Source organism: Patiria miniata, unplaced genomic scaffold (assembly GCF_015706575.1).
Source record: "Patiria miniata isolate m_02_andy unplaced genomic scaffold, ASM1570657v1 HiC_scaffold_16, whole genome shotgun sequence".
NCBI classification, from domain to species: domain Eukaryota; kingdom Metazoa; phylum Echinodermata; class Asteroidea; order Valvatida; family Asterinidae; genus Patiria; species Patiria miniata.
Genome location: NW_024037054.1, coordinates 10,937,444 through 10,957,811, shown reverse-complemented (window position 1 = coordinate 10,957,811; position 20,368 = coordinate 10,937,444). Strand labels below are relative to the sequence as shown.

General features: G+C 44.3%; 1 protein-coding gene across 1 annotated transcript in view; it reads right to left on the bottom strand.

Moving 5' to 3' along the window:
- Positions 1–20,368, bottom strand: part of LOC119722975 (contactin-2-like) — a 38,017-nt gene that overhangs the window by 4,235 nt on the left and 13,414 nt on the right. The window contains exons 9-17 of the mRNA XM_038193410.1: positions 19,597–19,869; positions 17,257–17,532; positions 14,922–15,088; positions 13,972–14,254; positions 12,386–12,526; positions 12,027–12,097; positions 10,225–10,456; positions 8,351–8,466; positions 7,632–7,821 (exon numbers count right to left, since the gene is read on the bottom strand). Of these exons, the coding sequence (XP_038049338.1) occupies positions 7,632–7,821; positions 8,351–8,466; positions 10,225–10,456; positions 12,027–12,097; positions 12,386–12,526; positions 13,972–14,254; positions 14,922–15,088; positions 17,257–17,532; positions 19,597–19,869 (1,749 nt within the window). The remainder of the gene's footprint in view (positions 1–7,631; positions 7,822–8,350; positions 8,467–10,224; positions 10,457–12,026; positions 12,098–12,385; positions 12,527–13,971; positions 14,255–14,921; positions 15,089–17,256; positions 17,533–19,596; positions 19,870–20,368) is intronic.

The window sequence follows — 20,368 nt, the reverse complement described above, 5'->3', positions numbered from 1 at the left end:
AACCTTTTATTAATGACTTTTTTGGATGAAAAAAAGGAAAAGAAAAAAAGAAACCTCTAAGAAAATGAAAATAAGTATAATGACATAAATTAGAATGAGAAAATAAACAAAATAATGGTTCCTGCGTTAGTGACCGTTGAGGTACAAAAATTCAGGTTTTTCTTTAACAGAAGCTATGCACATGCATTTTGTGGTCAAAGCAATTCTTGCGCTTTTCGAGAAATTTTCAAGCAGTAGTGTCATACCTTGAAAAGCAAGCAAAAGCTACAATCCTGGCCAAATCTCGCTGGGCCCCCAACCCCTCCGGCCCCCGCTCAATGTTGTCTCTCACTGCGCGGTGTGTGCTCCATCAGCTGGAGAGAACAACATTGACCGGGGGAGTGGGGGAGCGGGTGACCATGGGAGGCTAAGGAAGTGTCCCAACCATTTTGGCCGGGACTGTAGTTTTCACATTATTTTTTTTAAAATTTGGTACTCAAAAGTAAAGTAAAATAACTCAAATTAATAAAATGCAAAAATAATCATGTCTGCTGTTTAAATGCAAGAGATGTCTCAATGTTGTACTTGCAATGTGGAAATCATTTCGTAAAATGAGGTTAGAATACAGGAAGAGGCTTGTGTGTTCTTGAGCAAGCTACTTTATCACAATTACTTCTCTCCACCCAGGAGAGATAAGGGAACCGGTTTAGGGAACAGTCAATCGTTGTGTTACATTGTGATGCGAGTTGTTTTCTGACTTGTATCTATTTTGCTCTCCAAAGGATTTGGATGTATCCAAGATTATACGCTTGCCAATCAGGGGTAACGGTAGCTGCGATACCATGTACATGTAAACGCTTCATTCCTCCCGTACGCAAATGACTACATGTATTATCAATCATTTGATAAATTTAAAACGTTCACAATCGAGAAACAATGGTGAAATGTTTACATTTTAAACTTTTCTTTCAATCTAGCAAAAGCAGTAACCTTACAGGAGACCTGTTTCCATGGAAACCCAGAAAAAGTCTGGAGTTCAGAAGTTGTTCATCTCATAAACCTGCACTGTCCGGTAACTTGAGGTCGAGCATTGCTTTAAATACAAAAGCAACTTGTTCAAAAGCTCAAAACAATGGATGTAACATTCACAGGCCATTTTCCAGGTTTTTTTTAATGAAAACTGGTCTCGTGAAACGTTTTTTTTTTAAAATATGTTCTGTCAAATATTTGTTCCGTGAGAATTGAGCAATCTGTGAGGCGTTTTGGCAAAAGGAGACCAAACAGGGTACAGGCCTTAGTGGAGAAAAATGCAAAAAAAAAAAAACCCCAAAAACAATGAAATTATATAAAAATCATAGATTAAAAGTGTTTTTAAGAAAAAAAAACAACTGGCATCTTTCACTTTGACGAGTACAAAACTCAAGACTTTTTTGCAAGTATTTTGCCGTTTTGACGTGTCAATAAATTTGAACTTTATTAAACAGCGATAACTTGTCCATGGAAAGTCCGATCGAAGTGCAACAAACAGTATTGTAAGGAGAATTTTATTCTCTTTCCTAATACCCGCAAACTCTTATTTAACTCCAGCCCAGTTTTGTCTCATTTTGTGAGAACGCCTCACATTTAAGAGACACACTTAATTAAAGACGTAGACTGTCGGCTATCGATGACAACAGTCATTCCTGAAATGAAACACAAGGCACTTGCGGTAATGGTACATGAAAGTGGGTTGCGGGAGGGGGTAGCATGGATCATTCAGTAAGAAGGGGGGGGGTGGGGTTGGGTGGGGGGAACAGAACACAGTGCGAGCATGAGGAATGGGAGTGACATCAACAAAACAAAAGCATTCTCCGGTTATTTTTAACGTTGTCTGGGCATGCTGGACACTTGCAAAAACATTTTTTTTAAGTGTTGGGATTTAGACCTGCCATCTGTGGCAGCGTAAATCCTTTTTAAAAAAAAATTATTTTAAACAAAAAGGTTAAAAACCAAATCTTTTTAAGCCCCTGATTTGTGAATGGCTCATGCATCAGAAACCATCGATGATTTGAAATGTTTTCAAAACAAATGCTTCAAAAAGGTAACAGAAAAACAAACAAAATAGTTTTGAAAGCCTGTTTACAGTCACATTTCAGGAGGTTAATAATAGTTCCTTTTTTCCCCCATTCTTTTCAAACAAAAATCAACTCAAACGAAAGCTGTTAGAAATCATCGTTGTGCCGTGATGTGCATTTTTTTTTTATTAATTGGTTCCATTTTTTTCCTGGAGATTGGGATGTTATCCATGTCATTTTTACAACTCACATTGCCTTCTTTTTAAGTTCTCTTTTGTTTTATAGTTAAGGTAAACATTCAGAAATTTGGGAATTTTCCAAATTTTGAATATTGGCAGCTCCTATTTTGTAACACAAATTGTTCTCAGTTAAGTCTAAAGCCTGGTTCATACTTCATGCAAAAGCGAATGCGAAGCGAATTTTACGTCATGAAACATTCGCTGCGAAATTCGCCCGAGTTGAAATGTGTTCAACTTTTACGAATTCGCATCGCGAATACTCTCCATGACGTCACAAATTCACGTTCGCTTTCGCGCCGAGTATGAATTGGGCTTAACAATGTAGCAAGGCTTGATTTGACTCATGCTGGAAGCCAGGGGAAACATGACCAAACTGCTAATTGATTGAATTCCCTGTAAGGCTGTTACTGAAAGCAGTCAAGAAGTGACATGGACCCACCCCATAGGTGACCTTAAAGCTTATTTACATTAGATGACTTGTCAAAAAAAGCAGGTGAAAAAGCAGGGCCATGCAGTCAAAACGGTCCAGAAAGATTCTCTTTTTGCGGCTTTTAACTTTTCAGTCATCTCAAAACGAATGACATTTGTTATAAAAAGGAAAAGGCAACACAGCTCCTTTCTTTTAACCAGTTCGCGCCGGGTGACGTGTGTTTACGCGAAGGTTTTGCGGTATTCAGAATGGATGATGGATAAACACGCAGGGAGCGTGGCTGGAAATATCTGTCAGCGACCCACTCGCAGCGAGCGAGGCCGGAAATATGAGTGTGCTGCCCGAGGGTGATGGCTTCAACCCTGCCTAGCATTGAGGTCGAGTGAAAAGTCATCCTGCGCCTCGTTCCGTTCTTGTCAAAATATTCCCGGCGCGAACTGGTTAATAAGAAGCCGTTCCATCTTAGCATAACCAGTCAAAATTATTGACTTGATTTGAGTTTCCAAAAAAAAAAAAAAATATGAGTAAACCCTGTTTCAAAAAAATTACACTGAGATGTACAAGAAGGAAGAAAGCAAATTTTAATCAAAAGAAAATTTGCTGGAGTCTGGTTGACAGTGATCTGTGTCAATCTGTCGATTGTTTTTTTTTTTCCTTTTTCGTTTTTTTTCCCCCCCAAGAAAATCTCTCTGGACGCAAGGAGGGAGGCAAATAGGGAGAAATATACTGTACTACCAATCAGCATTGTACTTGGAGTTTGCGTCGGCATCTCGACTGTGGTCACTTGATAATAACAGGGAGGAGAACAATTATAATGAAAACAACATCGGTCAAACTATCGCTACCGACGCACACATTGCTACCGTACTCGGTTGGACAAGTGCAGGCAAGCCTGGGCATATATGGAGACTCTGAGGAGCAGCAGAGAAGGCCAACAGTTTCATTAGACATTGGTGGCCTGCAAGTTTGTTGCTGCCACTTGTGCAGTAAGGCCATTCATTCCATGTGGCCACCTCAAGATTGTGGCCACCTCTAGTTTGCGGCCACCAGTTTTGTAGTGTCCGCCAGTCATTTTAACATTGTAAGTTTTTCTTTAATTAAGGTCATTTCACTGTGGCCACTCTTCTTTTGTGGCCAATTTTGGCCACTAAGTTATATTTGCCTCATATCCCATACGACCACCAGTTTATTGTCATTGTGGCCGCCAGTTCAATGTGGCCAAGATTTCATTGTGGCAACCAGTTCATATAGTGATAAGGTTATCCATTAATGTTGGCCACTTCCCCATTGTGGCAACCAGTTCATATAGTGCTAAGGTTATCCATTAATGTTGGCCACTTCCCAATTTCGACCACCTCTCCACTGTGACAACTACCAGTCAAAGTGGCCACCATCAGTTCAGTTTGGCCACCTCCATCCTGGCCACCAGATCAATGTGGCCACCATTTCACTATGGCCACCGACAAATTTAGGTATGTATATATTGTGGCCAACTGCCCATTTTGGCCACTACTTTCTAGTAGCCAACTCTGTGTTTTGGATTGGACTGCCCCCTCTTAGCGCCCTGCTAGCTTGACTGCACTTGTGAAACCCTGGCACATACACATACATGTCATTGTACAATCTAGATGTAGCTCAGCACTCTAATCAAGCTGCCTACATGTACGCATACACAGCACATAAAAAAGCAGACACCACACAATCATTATTCTACACATCAATTCACAACTCGATAAAAAATGATTACTAAAACATGGTTTTCTAATCTGAGTGAAACAAATATGCCACCGTACAAACTAAAACAACAGGGGACTCAACACACACTGGTACCTGGATTAATTGGTAAGGGCGTACATTTGATTGAAAACCAGACAAATTTGCTCATGATGAGCACCTACGTGTACAGGCAAAACAGACCTGTCACCTTTTCCCATTTCAAGTTGAGTAATGCTGTACTGATCTACGAAAGCAACCCAACGTTGGTCTGGGGGAGCGGGGAAGTTGGAGACCCAATCTGAGCACCGAATCACTGTACAACACTCACAGACGCCACCGGTAATAGCAAAAGAACTGCGCCATCTATTGAACAAAACAAGTACCCCATGATGGTAATTGACCTGTCGCAGTAGAATCGCGTTAGAATCGCGCCAACGCAGCTTGTGAAATATTGTCCAATTACATGATATACAAATGGACGCGAAACGCGCACAATCTGAGACAAACAAAACTTAGCGTTCAAAAACTCCACATGGTTGTCTAAGGGGCGTGGCTAACTCGCAAACGGCAATAGGTCAATTTACAATGCTTCCGCCATTACAGGAGGCCTCCATGAGTGTACAGTGATTGCTTTGCTGGACTGGTCTGTGAAAAAGCAGAAGTCTGCTTAACCTAACCCCCACGGGGTATTCTCGAGGCACCCTGCCAAATGCAACAGAATGCAGTGCTAGCCTTGGTACCAAGTACCTACCCTGCCAAATGCAACGGAATGCAGGGGTGCACTGCATCAGATCAGGAGACTGCTAAATGCAATAACTTTGTACCACTGGTGCATTTTGTTGCATTTAGCAGGGTTATTCTCTAGGCACCCTGCCAAATGCAACAGAATGCAGTGAACTAATACACACCAGCCTTGGTACCAAGTACCTACTGGTACCCTGCCAAATGCAACGGGATGCAGGGGTGCACTGCATCAGATCAGGAGACTGCTAAATGCAACAACTTTTTACCACTGGTGCATTTTGTTGCATTTAGCAGGGTTATTCTCTAGGCACCCTGCCAAATACAACAGTATGCAGTGAACTAATACATACCAGCCTTGGTACCGGTACCAAGTACCTACCCTGCCAAATGCAACGGAATGCAGGGGTGCAACGCATCAGATCAGGAGACTGCTAAATGCAACAACTTTTTACCACCGTTGCATTCTGTTGCATTTTATAGCAGGGTTAGGATTAATCAAGAAATAACTGGCATTTTAAAGGGCTATGGGAAAACCTATACGATCTTCAAAACAACAAATGCCAAGATATTTGAAAGGTACAATTAGCTTGAGTGTATAAGAGCAAGAGGAATTTAAAACAAGTAAATAAAATATTGGAAAGAGATTCTTTTAATGATTTTAATAAATTTCCCAGAATTTCAAATTGCCAAATGACTCTCCCGTTGAAAATCAAAATTGAAAATCAATATGAAGGGTTTGGTTCCAAAACGCGATATATCCGTTTAAAAAAAAAAGTGAAAAATTGTGCACGGTTATGAAACTTTAAACAATGAAAAACAGTATTGTAACAGTTGTTTCTGAACTTCATTTTTCACTTAAGTGTATTCTTAGGTTGTATCCTAGTACGTAACAGCAATCGAAATTGACTTTGGAAAGCCAGGAGAGAATGGGTTTCTAAAAGGGAAAAAAAATGGCGTATATCGCGTTTTGTTTCAGAACTCTACCTGCAGTAAATTTTGAAATTAGAAAATGCTTACTTTGAGTATATGAATTGCGTTGGTTTCTCCCAACCACCCACTGTACAAAATTCTAAAAATCATGCTTGACAAGATTGCGTTGCAATATATCAGTGCAAGGGTGAAGGGGAATTTATATTGGTAAGTGCATCTACAAGAAGTTGTAGGGAGAATGAATTACTCATTTCTATAACTGTGCATGTACTACTGTAATATTTTGCTGAACATAACCACTACCGGGTAGTTGTGGACGCATAAAATGGGGCCCGTGTTTACGAAGCTGCAACGCAGAAATGTACTTCTTGTAGTACTGAGCTTAGCAAAAATCCAGTGAGTAGCAGTCTTGGGCAGTAAATGTCACGCCATGTGAAAGACTGGCTGATAGCATAAGTTCAATTTTGTGAGTGCTGCTAAGCAGGTACTTTTTCACTGGGAGAGCAATTGTCCATTTGAGAGACTGTAAGTAAGCACAACAAAGAGCATGCTTAACTCGATGTGACAAATCAGCTTAAATTTGTTACCCTAAAGCTTTAGCATGTCCACGCCATCTAAGTTCAGGTAAGCACATTTGTTTCTATGGACGATGTGACATTTGTTTACAATTTGGATGTTGTGGTCACGTGACGCCAACTTTCAGCAAACGGTTCTCTTCTGCACTGCATGGATATCTCTGAAAATATGCATGGTTTAAAAGTATTGGGTTGCCCATGGGTTGCCCTTGGGTTGCCCATGGGTTGCCCTTGGGTTGCCCATGGGTTGCCCTTGGGTTGCCCATGGGTTGCCATTGGGTTGCCCTTGGGTTGCCCCTGGGTTGCCCTTGGGTTGCCCATGGGTTGCCATTGGGTTGCCCATGGGTTGCCCTTGGGTTGCCCTTGGGTTGCCCATGGGTTGCCCTTGGGTTGCCCTTGGGTTGCCCATGGGTTGCCCTTGGGTTGCCCATGGGTTGCCATTGGGTTGCCTATAGGTTGCCATTGGGTTGAATTGGGTTGCCCTTGGGTTGCCTATGGGTTGCCCTTGGGTTGCCCATGGGTTGCCCGTGGGTTGCCCATGGGTTGCCCATGGGTTGCCCATGGGTTGCCCTTGGGTTGCCCATGGGTTGCCCTTGGGTTGCCATTGGGTTGCCTATAGGTTGCCATTGGGTTGAATTGGGTTGCCCTTGGGTTGCACTTGGGTTGCCCTTGGGTTGCCCTTGGGTTGTCTATGGGTTGCCCGTGGGTTGCCCATGGGTTGCCGTTAGGGTGCCTGGTGCTATGACGGCACAGGGCAGTGAGGCCTTAATTTAACATAACTTTCTGCTGACCATTCAACTGCATCAAAAAAATAAGCTCCATTTGCTGATAGAAAAAAAAATTGTCCGTACTGGGCACATTTCAGTTTTGCAGCTTCAGAAGCTTGGGCCCCAGCACCTTTTTTTTTTCATTTTTAATACAAAAAAGCAAAAATGATCGAAACCTAATTTTGTTTTTGACTTACGGGCTTTGAGTGTCGTGACTTGGGCAACTTCAGTGCTGGGGGGTCCGTCCCCGCCCCCACTGAACGCCATGACGTTGATATTGTACATAGTGTTAGGATCTAGGTCCACGATAGTAGCTTCTGTTCCTGGGCCGGGACTCCTGACGATGTTTCCCAGCTCCTCCGTGGAACCTTCCTCCCAGTATTTGAGCTACAAAGACAACCCCCAAAATATGAACCTCGGTGAGGGTCTTGCATTGGCAAAGTGTTACTTTTGATGTGTACACCTCGGAACAGATTACGGATTAACACCCAGGGGGCAAGGCCAGAAATATCTGTCAGCGACCCGCTCGCAGCGAGCGAGGCCAGAAATATTGAGTGTGCTGCCCGAGGGTGATGGCTTTAACACGCCTGGCTTGAGGTAGAGTGAAAAGTAATCCGTCCCTCGTTCCGTTTTTGTCAAATAATACCTGCGCTAACTGGTTAATAACTGTTGGCGCTCTAGTAATCTAACACAGCTCTATGCCTGGTATAAAGTATGAACTTCAGAGAAATATGCTCGTGAAGCTATGATGCCACAAAATATCTTCAAGAAAATTCGCGAAATACTTGTCTTGATCATGACGTCATTAAGTTGAGGTCAAAATTTACCGTCACATATGAACCCGAGTGATGGTGGAAGAGGGAAGGCACTTGCCCACATGAATTTCAAGGGGATGTCAGTAGGAGCTACGGCTTACTTTGTATCCATCCAGGACTCCTATGATTTGCTCTGCATCAATGCCTGTCCATGAGACCTGGACACTGGTTGCTGATGCGGCTGTGGCTGTGACTGCAGTGGGTGCCTCTTCTGGACCTTGAGGGATTGGATGAAAACAAAGGGTCAATTCAATGGAACTAGTTAGCACAGAAATATGCTTACCACGTTGGGCTTTAGTATGGGGTGGGGTTTTGGGGTGGGGTTTTGGGGTGGGGTTTTGGGGTGGGATTTCGGGGAGGAGTTTGGGGTGGGGTAGGGGGTGCGATTGGGAATGTTGGGTTTGGGGGTGGGGTTTGGGGATGGGGTTTGAGGGTGGGAAACGAAGTGGGGTTATGGATGGGGGTGGGGATTTCACTCACTTCTCTGTTAGCCAGGGACGTCCATGAGGTCAATGGATGATTACTATTATAAGGTGTACACTTCCGAAAAAGCGGTTCTTGGAGGTAGGTGGTGGGTTGAGAGTGTGGGCAGGGTATGGAGTTTGGTGGAGAACTGGGTGGAGAGTTGGGTGGGGTGTTGGATGGGGTGTGGAGTTGGTTGTGGAGTAGGGTGTGGAGTTGGGTGGGGTGTGATGTTGGTGGTGAGTTGGGTAGGGTGTGGGATGGGGTGTGGAGTTGGTTGTGGAGTAGGGTGTGGAGTTGGGTGGAGAGTTGGTTGGGGTGTGGGGAGTTGGGTGGGGTGTGGAGTTGGGTGGAGAGTTGGGTGGGGTGTGGAGTTGGGTGGAGAGTTGGGTGAGGTGTGGAGTTGGGTGTGGAGTTGGGTGAAGAGTTGGGTGGGTGTGGGGAGTTGGGTGGGTGTGGAGAGTTGGGTGGGGTGTGGGGAGTTGGGTGGGGTTTGGAGTTGGGTGGAGAGTTGGGTGGGGTGTGGAGTTGGGTGGAGAGTTGGGTGGGGTGTGGAGTTGGGTGGAGAGTTGGGTGGGGTTTGGAGTTGGGTGGAGAGTTGGGTGGGGTGTGGAGTTGGGTGGAGAGTTGGGTGGGGTGTGGAGTTGGGTGGAGAGTTGGGTGGGGTGTGGAGTTGGATGGAGAGTTGGGTGGGGTGTGGAGTTGGGTGGAGAGTTGGGTAGGGTGTGGAGTTGGGTGGAGAGTTGGGTGGGGTGTGGAGTTGGGTGGAGAGTTGGGTGGGGTGTGGAGTTGGGTGGAGAGTTGGGTGGGGTGTGGAGTTGGGTGGAGAGTTGGGTGGGGTGTGGAGTTGGGTGGAGAGTTGGGTGGGGTGTGGAGTTGGGTGGAGAGTTGGGTGGGGTGTGGAGTTGGGTGGAGAGTTGGGTGGGGTGTGGAGTTGGGTGGAGAGTTGGGTGGGGTGTGGAGTTGGGTGGAGAGTTGGGTGGGGTGTGGAGTTGGGTGGAGAGTTGGGTGGGGTGTGGAGTTGGGTGGAGAGTTGGGTGGGGTGTGGAGTTGGGTGGAGAGTTGGGTGGGGTGTGGTGTTGGGTGGAGAGTTGGGTGGGGTGTGGAGAGTTGGGTGGGGTGTGGAGTTGGGTGAAGAGTTGGGTAAAGAGTTGGGTGTGGTGTTGGGTGGGGTGTGGTGTTGGGTGGAGAGTTGGTTGGGGTGTGGGGAGTTGGGTAGGGTGTGGGGTGTGGAGTTGGGTGAAGAGTTGGGTGAAGAGTTGGGAGGGGTGTGGGGAGTTGGGAAGGATGTGGGAATTGGGTGGGGTGTGGGGAGTTGAGTGGCATTTTGAGTTGGAGTGGGTTTGGCATGGATCGGGTATGGTAGTTTGAGAGGACTTTCACCCATTCCTCTAGAAGGGGTAAACTTAAAGAAAAATTGGTTTCAGAGGTAGGAGGCATTCAGAGGTAGGAGGTGGGTTGAGATTGAGGGTGGGGTAGGGTGTGGGGGAGAGGCTTCAAGGCTTTCACTCACTTCTCTGGAAGGAGTAAACTTCCGAGACTTGGCTCATGGGTCCTTCCCCTTCGGAGTTGATAGCCTGGACCTTGACATCAAACGGCGTGTAGGCAGGCACCCCCGAGGCCACATACTCCCCAGCCTCTGGGTCCATGACATCATGATCAACAAACTCGGCTCCCGAGTCCTTCTGCCGCCAGTAGACCTTGTAATATAGGTCTGGGGCATTCCATTCCTGCCTTGGCAGTGGCTGGGAGTCAAAAACAACAGAAAATATAAGATTGTATGGCTTTAAAGGGAATATACATCATTTGCTTTTGCTGTAATTTTCAGAAATGGATGGAATTGGGGGGTTGGAAATATATAGCAAATATAGTTACACTGACTTTTTTGAGGTTTTGGGTTCGAAAATGCTATAAAAACCAAGAAAAACAATCATTGTCCTGTAGTCTGGTTCCCCGACTCCATATAGGAAGAAACAGAGCAGTTTACATACATTGGGGAATTGTAAGGTCAGGGAACCAGTCTAGCTGGCTCGTACCCGTTCATAGGCTTGTAATCGATTGCAAACAAGTGCGATGGTCAATTGGGGCCAGTATTTGGAAAAAAAAGCCAGTTTTTTCCAACGCTGATCAGCCGATCAGCGTTGGAAATTGATACAAAAATACCACTTTTCTTGAAAATGACAGTATACCAGGTGCCATGATTTTACAGGATGCTTTACACTGTCATTCACTAACAGTCCAGCAAGGTATTTCAAAATGATTTGGTAGTTGTATTTTTTGATGTTTGCAAATGTTGTATTTTCCCTTTAATAAAGGGCCCATGTAATTTTTTTTTTAAATGCAATCCTTGAAAATGCACCTTTGTGCCCATTTAACCATATTTTCAATTTTTGTTGTAGCCATTTTTTAACGGATATTTTGGTGCCTTTTTGTTTTTATGCTAATGAAAATGTCTATATTCATGTATTGGCAAATTTTGTGTTCACAATTTGAACACAAAACCCCTAAACTGAACGAAGTCTTCCTGGAATGACATCACAGCAACAGCGCCCTCACTAGTCCGGAAAAGCATGGAATTTTTTTTAATGTTTTAAAGAAGTGCACTTTTCAATAAAAATTAACCAAAAAGGGATGTCAAATAATTTTCACACATACATGTAAGAGTAGCACGTTGCTCAAAATGTGGTCCTAAGAAAAATTCAATGCATGGCCCCTTAAAGCCCGAGTCCATCATTTGCAGCTATCCAAAAAAGTAACTGGCGTAATTATTGTTGAAAAACATACTGGTTGAAAGATAGTAAGGGGACTAAACTCCCTGTGAAATTATCCTTTCTGGCAAGCTCTCATTTTGAAGAAATCAACGAAAGAAGGCATTTCCAACGGTGCTTCTTAAGAAGCACCGTAGGAAAATTTAAATTAGTTGTTCGTTTTGTTATTCGGCGCAGCGCGCACAAGCATTGGAACGACGCACAGGCGCGCGCGGTTGCTATAATTCGTCGGATCAGTGCGCGACATCGCGTAAAGCTGCAATTCAAAATAATTCGAAACATGATTGAGCAACTTTTGATTTTAAATTGAGATCCTAGAATGCTGTTTTTCTCGGAATATGAAGCTGAAGCTGAGCTGAAACTTCATCAAGTAAGTTGTTCAGTATCCTTCATTAGATTTTGAACACTTTTGTTGCTTCAAACGAACAAAATGCACTAATTACAAATGATGGACTATAGCTGTAAATTTACTTCGTAGTTTTGTTGCTATTTAAAAAAATATTTAGATGGACACTTTTTTTTGCATCCTTGTCTTTCTTTCACCTACCTCCCATATCATTCTGAGGTCCCCATCGTTTCCTCCTCCGCCCCCAACATTACCTGGCTCCATGGTCGGACCTGGGAAATCAATTTTTTAGAAAGGATGATTTCGATCAATGTTGGCATGGGTGGCTAGTGTGTAAAGTGCTCGCCTCTCACTGCTGTGGCCCTGGTTCGATTCCCGGCTAGGACTATAAGTGAGTAGAGTTGTGCGTTGGTATTCCCCTGTGCCATGACAAAATGTTCACCCTCTCAACGTTGAGCGGGCCATTACACGATAATGCACAGCATGACTTAATATCGTTATTTTATGGAGTGGGTCACATATGATGATAATATATAGAGTTTCATTTGGGCCAAACTCACGGTCTTGTGCTGTCTGCTGCTCGTCGGACTCCTCGCTGGGTTCACCTTGGCCGACGTCGTTGACTGCAATGACCCTGAACTTGTACATGCTCCACGCTGACAAGCCGGTCAGACGGATGTGAGTGCTGGCCGCAGGGATATCTGAGACAAGACCACAGTGATGCAATGAGTAAGTAAAGAAATTGAAGATAAACGCGGATCAAGTTGCAGCAGGGACTGTGGTTAACGATAGTTTGACTAGCTTCACTCGAACGCAGGATGGTTGGTTGGACTACTCTTAGTGGACTATTTGGAACTGGAGCTAGGGACATGGATCCATCACTGGTTACCAATAGCTGCGGGTATCATACTAAACAGCAGGCGACCGCGATCAAGAAATTTTGATAGGTGTTCGCGTGTTGCTATTTTTTGTGCAGGCTTAGGTTACGTCACAAATCGACCACTAGTAGACTCACGGTCCTCGCTCAAACTTGCTATTACTTTACATTAAAAAAAATATAGCATTGGTGACAACAGTAACAAATGGAACGATTATTTTTTAATCCTCATTCCCTTGGAAACATTTCTTGGAATTGCTCCTGAATTTTCCGAATCCACCACTTTGTAGGAAATCCATGGCATCCTCTCTTGTAGTGCTATGGATGGGCTATACCTTATATGCCAAAAATGTATACAAATCCTAACGGTACCACTGGACTTGTAAGGGATATTGAATGATAAGGGTGCACAGAAAGAACTAGTTCTGCTGGGCAAATAGAGAAAGCCTAGATTGTCTTCTGACTGACTGACTAAGTCACACTCACTGACTCCCCAAGTTACACTATTATAAGGTGTCTCTGACTGACTAAGTCACTGACTGAGTCACTGCCCGACTTACCGAGTCACTGACTGACTGATTGAGTGTCTGAGTCACTGACTGACTACGTGACTGACTGAGTCAATGACTGACTGAGTCACTAACAGACTAACCAACTGACAGGGCAAGTTTGATCAAGGACCGTAGTCAACCATAGTTCTCTGATCAAACGCATGCTAGTCGACGATAGTTGGACTTGTCTAGTCGACTATTCAGGACCTCCCTACTATGGTCTGTCGCACAATGATTTATAGCTGGTTATCAATAGCAATGTTCATTGCAAAGTGCAGAGGGGACCAACTATCAACAAAAATGGCGGAACAACGAAACTGCGAGTGTTAACTTTCATTTTCATTGCATACTTTTTCCATGTTATACACTTCTGTCATTGTCATACTTTTCTTAGCATTGTACAATAATTATGGCGATCATGTATGATGTCCTAAACTACACAATCACTAGTTTTGTGTAAATAAACAGAAACATCAAGTGTTGAAAAATTGTGCGACCGTCATTTCGTTGACATGGCAATAGTTTACCCAGAGTCGTCCGCACTTCAACTTCAGTGTGCATGCGCTAGGTACGACACAAACCAACCGCTAGTTAACCATTGGTCCTTGATCAAATGTTCTCATTACTTTGAACTGAGAATTTCAGGTGCAGCTCAATTACGCAAGCCTAGTCTTGTTTATGAAAAATCAAAACAAAAATTTAAAAACTAGCTTGGTACCAATTCGGAGAACGGCGAACTCCGGCACGTGGTTGGTGCTTCCCTCGATGATGTAAGACAGGATTGGGCTGTTGTTGTCGGCACCATGGCTCCAGCTCACGTTGGCCGCTACGCCGTTGACCTCCACGCTGATGCCTGCTGGGGGGCCCGGCCTACCCCTGATGGTGACCATCGCTGAGGCGGTCACGTCGTCGATGGCGGTGACGGCCTGGCAGGTGTACTCCCCGCCCAGCTCCAGAGTAGCGTCCTTGATGTGCAGCTCGCTCACCTCACCCGTGCTAATCTGTGACAAATGGAGATGAGAGCGTTCTTAAACGTTATTCATAAATACTTAAGACAGTTTACCCATACCTATTGGTCGAGAGCCCGCCACATGGCCGGTCTTAAACGGATGATTAAGACATGGTTGGCTGGTCTTAAACACTTTTCCAGTGCCACATGACTTATTAGGACTTTCATGAAATTTCATAGTCCGAAATTCACACTACATCAGCCCAGCTGCATTTTGCGCAACATCGCCTAGCCATGCGCGTCAGCAAAATGAAAAAGTTTATTTTTTCAATGAAAGATGATGTCTTAAAACCGCCATACTCACTGGTTTGACTGGAATCCTGCTGCTGCACAATTTTAACGTGTTTTTAGATGGAGTAACGATAGAGAATAAGCTTTATGTGGCCTCTCTGGACTCCCATATATATATTTGCACTAAGTTTAGTCGCGCACCATTTGCAGTCATCAGCCGACATTTGAAGAAGACAAAAAAAAAAAATAAACCTGCGTCACCACACCACTTTTTCGGCAAGCTCCATACCAGAAACCGGAGACTTCTTTTTTTTGGCCTTATCAGGGGGTACTTGTGCATGGAGCCCATAGGAGGAAATGAGAACCAGGGTTTAAATATTCCGCAGTTGACAATGAGTCTCTGATCACAAACACAGAACTATACCTACCTCAGGTTGCTCGTAGTTGGGTGAATTTATGTCAATCTGCTGGTCGTCCTTCGTCCAGACGTACCGCAAGTCAAAGTAGGGATCGTATGACGCTTGGCACCTCAGTATGCCCGTTTGTCCTTCGTCGATCGTCAGGTCAGTAGGCGCTTCAGTGATGCTTGTTCCATCTGAGAGGGTTATGACGACAAATAAGACCAGGCTTTGATAAGGTGAACACTAAATTAAAGCCTGTAGAATCCTTCAAAACCTAACACTGTGTACTATGGGCTCGGTGCACCAACAAAGAGGGCGCGTTTTTACCTCTTTTGAGAGCTCTGTGGACGGGAAGCACAGCGTGCCCACACTGTACTGTATTTGTTCGTTGCGCGAAGTACGTACGACTTCCTGAATGTGCAAAAGCTATAGCCACTGCGTCTTCGCGTGAATGTCGGGCAGCGTCGGCGCGCAAATACATTCGAATTCAACTTGCGATAGTCTCCGAGACTAATCCCCGCCTCCTGCAACTTTGGATACATTCGAAATACGCAGTGTATGGATCGGGACCAGTCTAGGTCACCCCCAACTTTCTGGCCGTTGATGGGGTTTCTTGTGCCCGGAGCACATAGTTAGTCAAAGTAAAAAGTCAAGTTTGTCATGAAGCTAATACGGCTCTTCAGGCTGGCATTTATCTCCGGTTTCCACGACATTTATTGGCAGTGTAATCAACAGCTAATGCAGGTATCCATTTACAGTTCTGGGCGGAGAGAGAAATGGGGTGAGGCAGGCAGCTTTACCCAAGGACACAACACATGGCCAGCAGCAGGATTCAAACCCCCGACCTTCTGATCGCGAGTCATGAATCCTAACCACTAGCCACACAACTGCATCTTTAGGTAAAGATTTACAAGCAATACAAAACAACTGGGACTATTTCAAATTCGCCCCTGGATGGAATGCCAGTCCATTGCAGGTTACTCCCAGCTAATGCTGGTACCCATTTACACCCCTGGGTGGAGAGAGGCAAATGGACGTGAAGTAGCTTGCTGAAGGACACAGCATATGGCCAGCAGCTGGATTCGAACCCCTGATGACCCCCGAGCCCAATTTCATGGCTCTGCTAAACAAAGAATTCCCTGCTAATTCCATTTTGTGCTAACTGTGCTAGCATTAAAAATTAGGTGCTAACCCCATAAGCAGAGAATCCTTAGTTTAGTTACGGAGTATACGCATGCGCATATAGTCAAAATACCTCGCTGATCTGTGAAATACGCTTAACCCTTTCCTTATCATGGGCGACTTTTGTCGACAAGAAGAACCCCCCTGCTGGTTCCCACGGGTGACTTTAGTCGACCAGGAAACCACACACAGAACACCCTCAACACAGATATATTCACTACTTTTCAGAAAGGCGGCATGTTGATATGTTTGCCGCCCATACATCAACCATATACCAGCTGAAAGAGTGTTTTCGGATCGTTCTAATGGTGTAGTTTATTCATAGTGTGGCCATTACAAAAAAATGAGAAAAGTGCTTCAGAAGTATCCACTCACAAATTGAGGTATGGAGTGCCATTCAGTCATGTGGTGAAATGGCTTGCAGTTTGATAAATGGAACCTGATGATAACTTTCTTATATTTACACATATGGACTTCATTTTTACATCACATAAAAGAGTAAGGTTCGAGGAACAAACTTTACACACAACACCTATGATTTAAATCACTCCTTGGCAGTGAAAATCTAGGTTGAAAAAAGTGAGTTTTGGACGTGTGGCCATTTTGTTCACGCTCTAGTGATTTCCGCATGACTGAGCAAACAATTTGGTCCTGGGGAGAGCCAAGTCAATAAACAATGTGGTAATGAAAGGGTTAACGTAAGCACTGAATTTTCTGCTATAGTAAGCAGAGATTTTTCATTAACGGTAAGCAGAGACAAGAAATCTGGCCTTGATCATGAGTAACACACCCTAATCTCATGGCCACGCTCTCCTTATACAATAGACAAAAAAATGGGGTATCAAGCAGCAAGCAGCCATGTAAATAATAAAAGGGGGAGTCAGGTTGGCGTAGCGGTACTTTCCTCGCCTTCCACCGCTGTGTCCCAGGTTCGAATCCCGCCCGGGCCAATATATGGATTGGGTTTGTCAGTCCCTACCTGATTCCGTGGGTTTTCCTCGGAATATTCCTCTGGGCTTTTCCTCCCACCTCTAAAACTGTAATTTCTTTTCATTGTATTCTCTCTACAGGTTTCTTCAGGCTTTCGAGCTACAGTGCTTAGGGTGCTTTTGAGGAATCCTTGGTTTCATTACCAGAAAGAAATAAAATAAAGACGAATTGACCAATGTGCACTGCTCACCTCTTACAACAATACTTCCAGTACTGGAGCCCACGCCTATGCTGTTGGTCGCTTCGCACGTATACTCCCCAGCGTCCGAATCCACCACGTCCGTGATCAAGAGATTACCGTCGTCCTGGACGGTGTAGTGACCGTCGCTAGTGATCCGCTGGTCACCCTTGAACCACCTGATGGTCGGGGTTGGTGCGGCCTCGGGCTGGCATAGGATGGTGACTGTGCCGTCGCGGGGTGCTGCCTGGTTCTGCTCCAGCCCGGTGCTGAACCAAGGCTTCATGGCTGTCAAGGAAGATCCAAGTAATAATTTATTTCGTCCCTTGCTTAGTACATTGGAATGCAAGCCACGTGGCTAAATCCCAACTAACAATTAGTACCTGTACTACAATGTATTACATTGTATTTCTTACGTGATGAATCCTTATTGAGGTTGTGGAATGCTCAACGACATTTCCGTCATTTTTCGGGTATATGTAGCCTAAGGTGTGATGAAACAAAAACGACTATTGTTTCTGTCATAAGATGAGTACAAAAGGTACTTTTGAGAGCTATTTTTCAGGTCCTGTTTCGACCCGAACGTGCAATTTGTGTAAAAGTCGTCGTTACGGGCAGCAAACAAAACACACTAAATCGTGACGTATTAAACAGGACTCGTTTATGCTACTCTGCATCGGGAGTCCTGTTTATTACGTCACGATTTACTGTGTTTTGTTTGCTGCCCGCAACGACGACTTTTACACAAATTGCACGTTCGGGTCGAAACAGGCATGACAGGACTTGAAAAACAGCTCTCAAAAGTACCTTTTGTACTCATCTTATGACAGAAACAATAGTCGTTTTTATTTCATCACACCTTAGGCTACATATACCCGAAAAATGACGGAAATGTCTTCGAGCATTCCACAACCTCTTTAAAACCAAAGAGTGCTCAGGCATGCAACTGGGAATTTAGAAAAAAAAACGAGGAAACTCCAAACCACACAAGACTTTGTACAGTGTTTTTCAATTTGTAATGGCATTCATGAGAAGTAAAAAAAACGAGGAAATCGGCGGATCCGAAGAAAAATTGCATGCCTGAGTGCTCTGGCAGTTTTGGCTTTCAGTCCCTACCTGATTCAGTGGGTTTTCTCCAGAGATAGTTCTCAGGAGTATTCCTTCCACCTTGAACACTTAACAGAGATGAAACTGGCATATGGCCAAAAAATCGGAAAATATGCCGAAGAAAAATATGTGTCCGAAATCCGGGCCGCGCTGCATTACACACAATCGTACATCCATGTACAATACACTTCATGCCCAATTTCCGGACATCTTTTCCTGCTTTATTTTCGATTCAAGCAAAATTTTACGATGAAAAAAATGGTCTGTTTTCATTGCATAAAATGCCCAAATTACAGTTAGAGTAATGGAGTCATCAATACAGAATTACTTGAGAAAGTCTAGGGAAAAGTCCGAAAGACAAGGGCACCGTCCATGGTTCCTTCCTCCATGGTCCATTCAACCACACACCACCACTAGGCCTACTCCACTTGCATTCATACGTGGGGAAAAATCAGGAATTGTCGTCTTTCTCTTCTAACAAATGGCAAATGCCTGTGAAATGTTTCGCTAATGCTCTCTTCGCTATCCTCGAGATAATCATCACGATTTTTAAAGCATTGCATTTTGTATAACTATATTTGAAACCTCCGAAAATCGCACAACACAATGATTTTATCCACTGGATCGTTCACAAGGCTACCCGTTCCCGACCGGCCATGTGCTAGCGGACGGCACGGTGCGGTACGTACGCTGGTACCATTGCATATTCGCACGCACGTGCGACACAGTGATTTTCCCATGTCGCCTGTCAATGTTTAACCTTTTGTCCAGCCGGAGAAGGCGCCGATTAGTATTATACCCTGTGTTTCTACCGTTGAAACACTCCAATAACGACTGGTGAAAGAGATTAAAACTACGTTCTCGATGATTTTAACGTGCCATTTCCATCAACTTTTCAAAAACTTTTCTTCGAAATTATGATTGAAATAAAATGACATTTTGTGAGAAAAATCCTTACAAAATCAAATTTTGTGGGACACACTGTAAAAAAATCGGAAATTTCGTTGGAAAATTCAAAAAGTCGGTTTTCCGATTAAAATCGGAAAAGTTTCATCTCTGACTTAACTTCCTTTCTTATCTTCTACTAAAGACTAAAAAAAAGTTGACACTTTTTGTCAGCTTTCTCAGCTGAAAGCCAAATAAAATCAATGTTCTTTTCTGCAACTGCTTCGAACAGTATAGTTGGTAAAAATTCTTGAAAAAAAAATAAGGCCCCTAATCTCAGAAAACTAGTGAGGCATTTACCGAGTACAGTCAGCTGTCCAGTGGTGTAGATTTCCCCATGATCGTTGCTGGCCACACACTGGTACATCCCTGTATCTGCCACCGTCAGGTTCTTGATAGTCAGCGTCTTCAGACCGTTGCTGAGCTGGTGTCTGGGCAAGTCCACGATCTCCACAACGTTGCGATACCACTTGTAGGTCAGGTCGTCGGGGCTTTCGGCTTCGCACTCCCAGATCGCGTCCTCGTAGATATTTCCCTCCGTGTCTGCGATTTCCTGGACCCACAAAGGCGGCACTGGAACAAGATAAACAGAGCGCAATGTTCATCCAAAATAGTAGTATGGTCTGGTCCAAGCATAGAACTAGATTAAATTACTAGAGCGTTAACTCTTCATTCTTGCGCGCGGATACGCTTTGAAGCCGTCCTGGGCGCAGACATTTTGAAGTCATGTGCGTGTTTGTAGAACACAATGAAATTAGATGGATTGAACTTTGAAAGCCTACTCTACATGCAAAGCGCTAGTAGAACGTATACGCAAACAACTTAAAGTGCGTCACGACGGTTTAAAGAACAGTCACGGTGAATCATCTGCAGCGGATACGCGCACGCGTTTCGCTGCATGCGTAGAGCAAAATGAAAGGCTTGTTTGCTGATTGTGCATTTCGTTTTTGGGCTTATTGGCTTCGATGACGCACTGGTATGGAATACAAATGCAGATATGCAAACAGCCGTACAAAAAAAACATACACAATTTGGAGTTCTCCAATTTGGAGTTCTCCATAGGCATGACTTT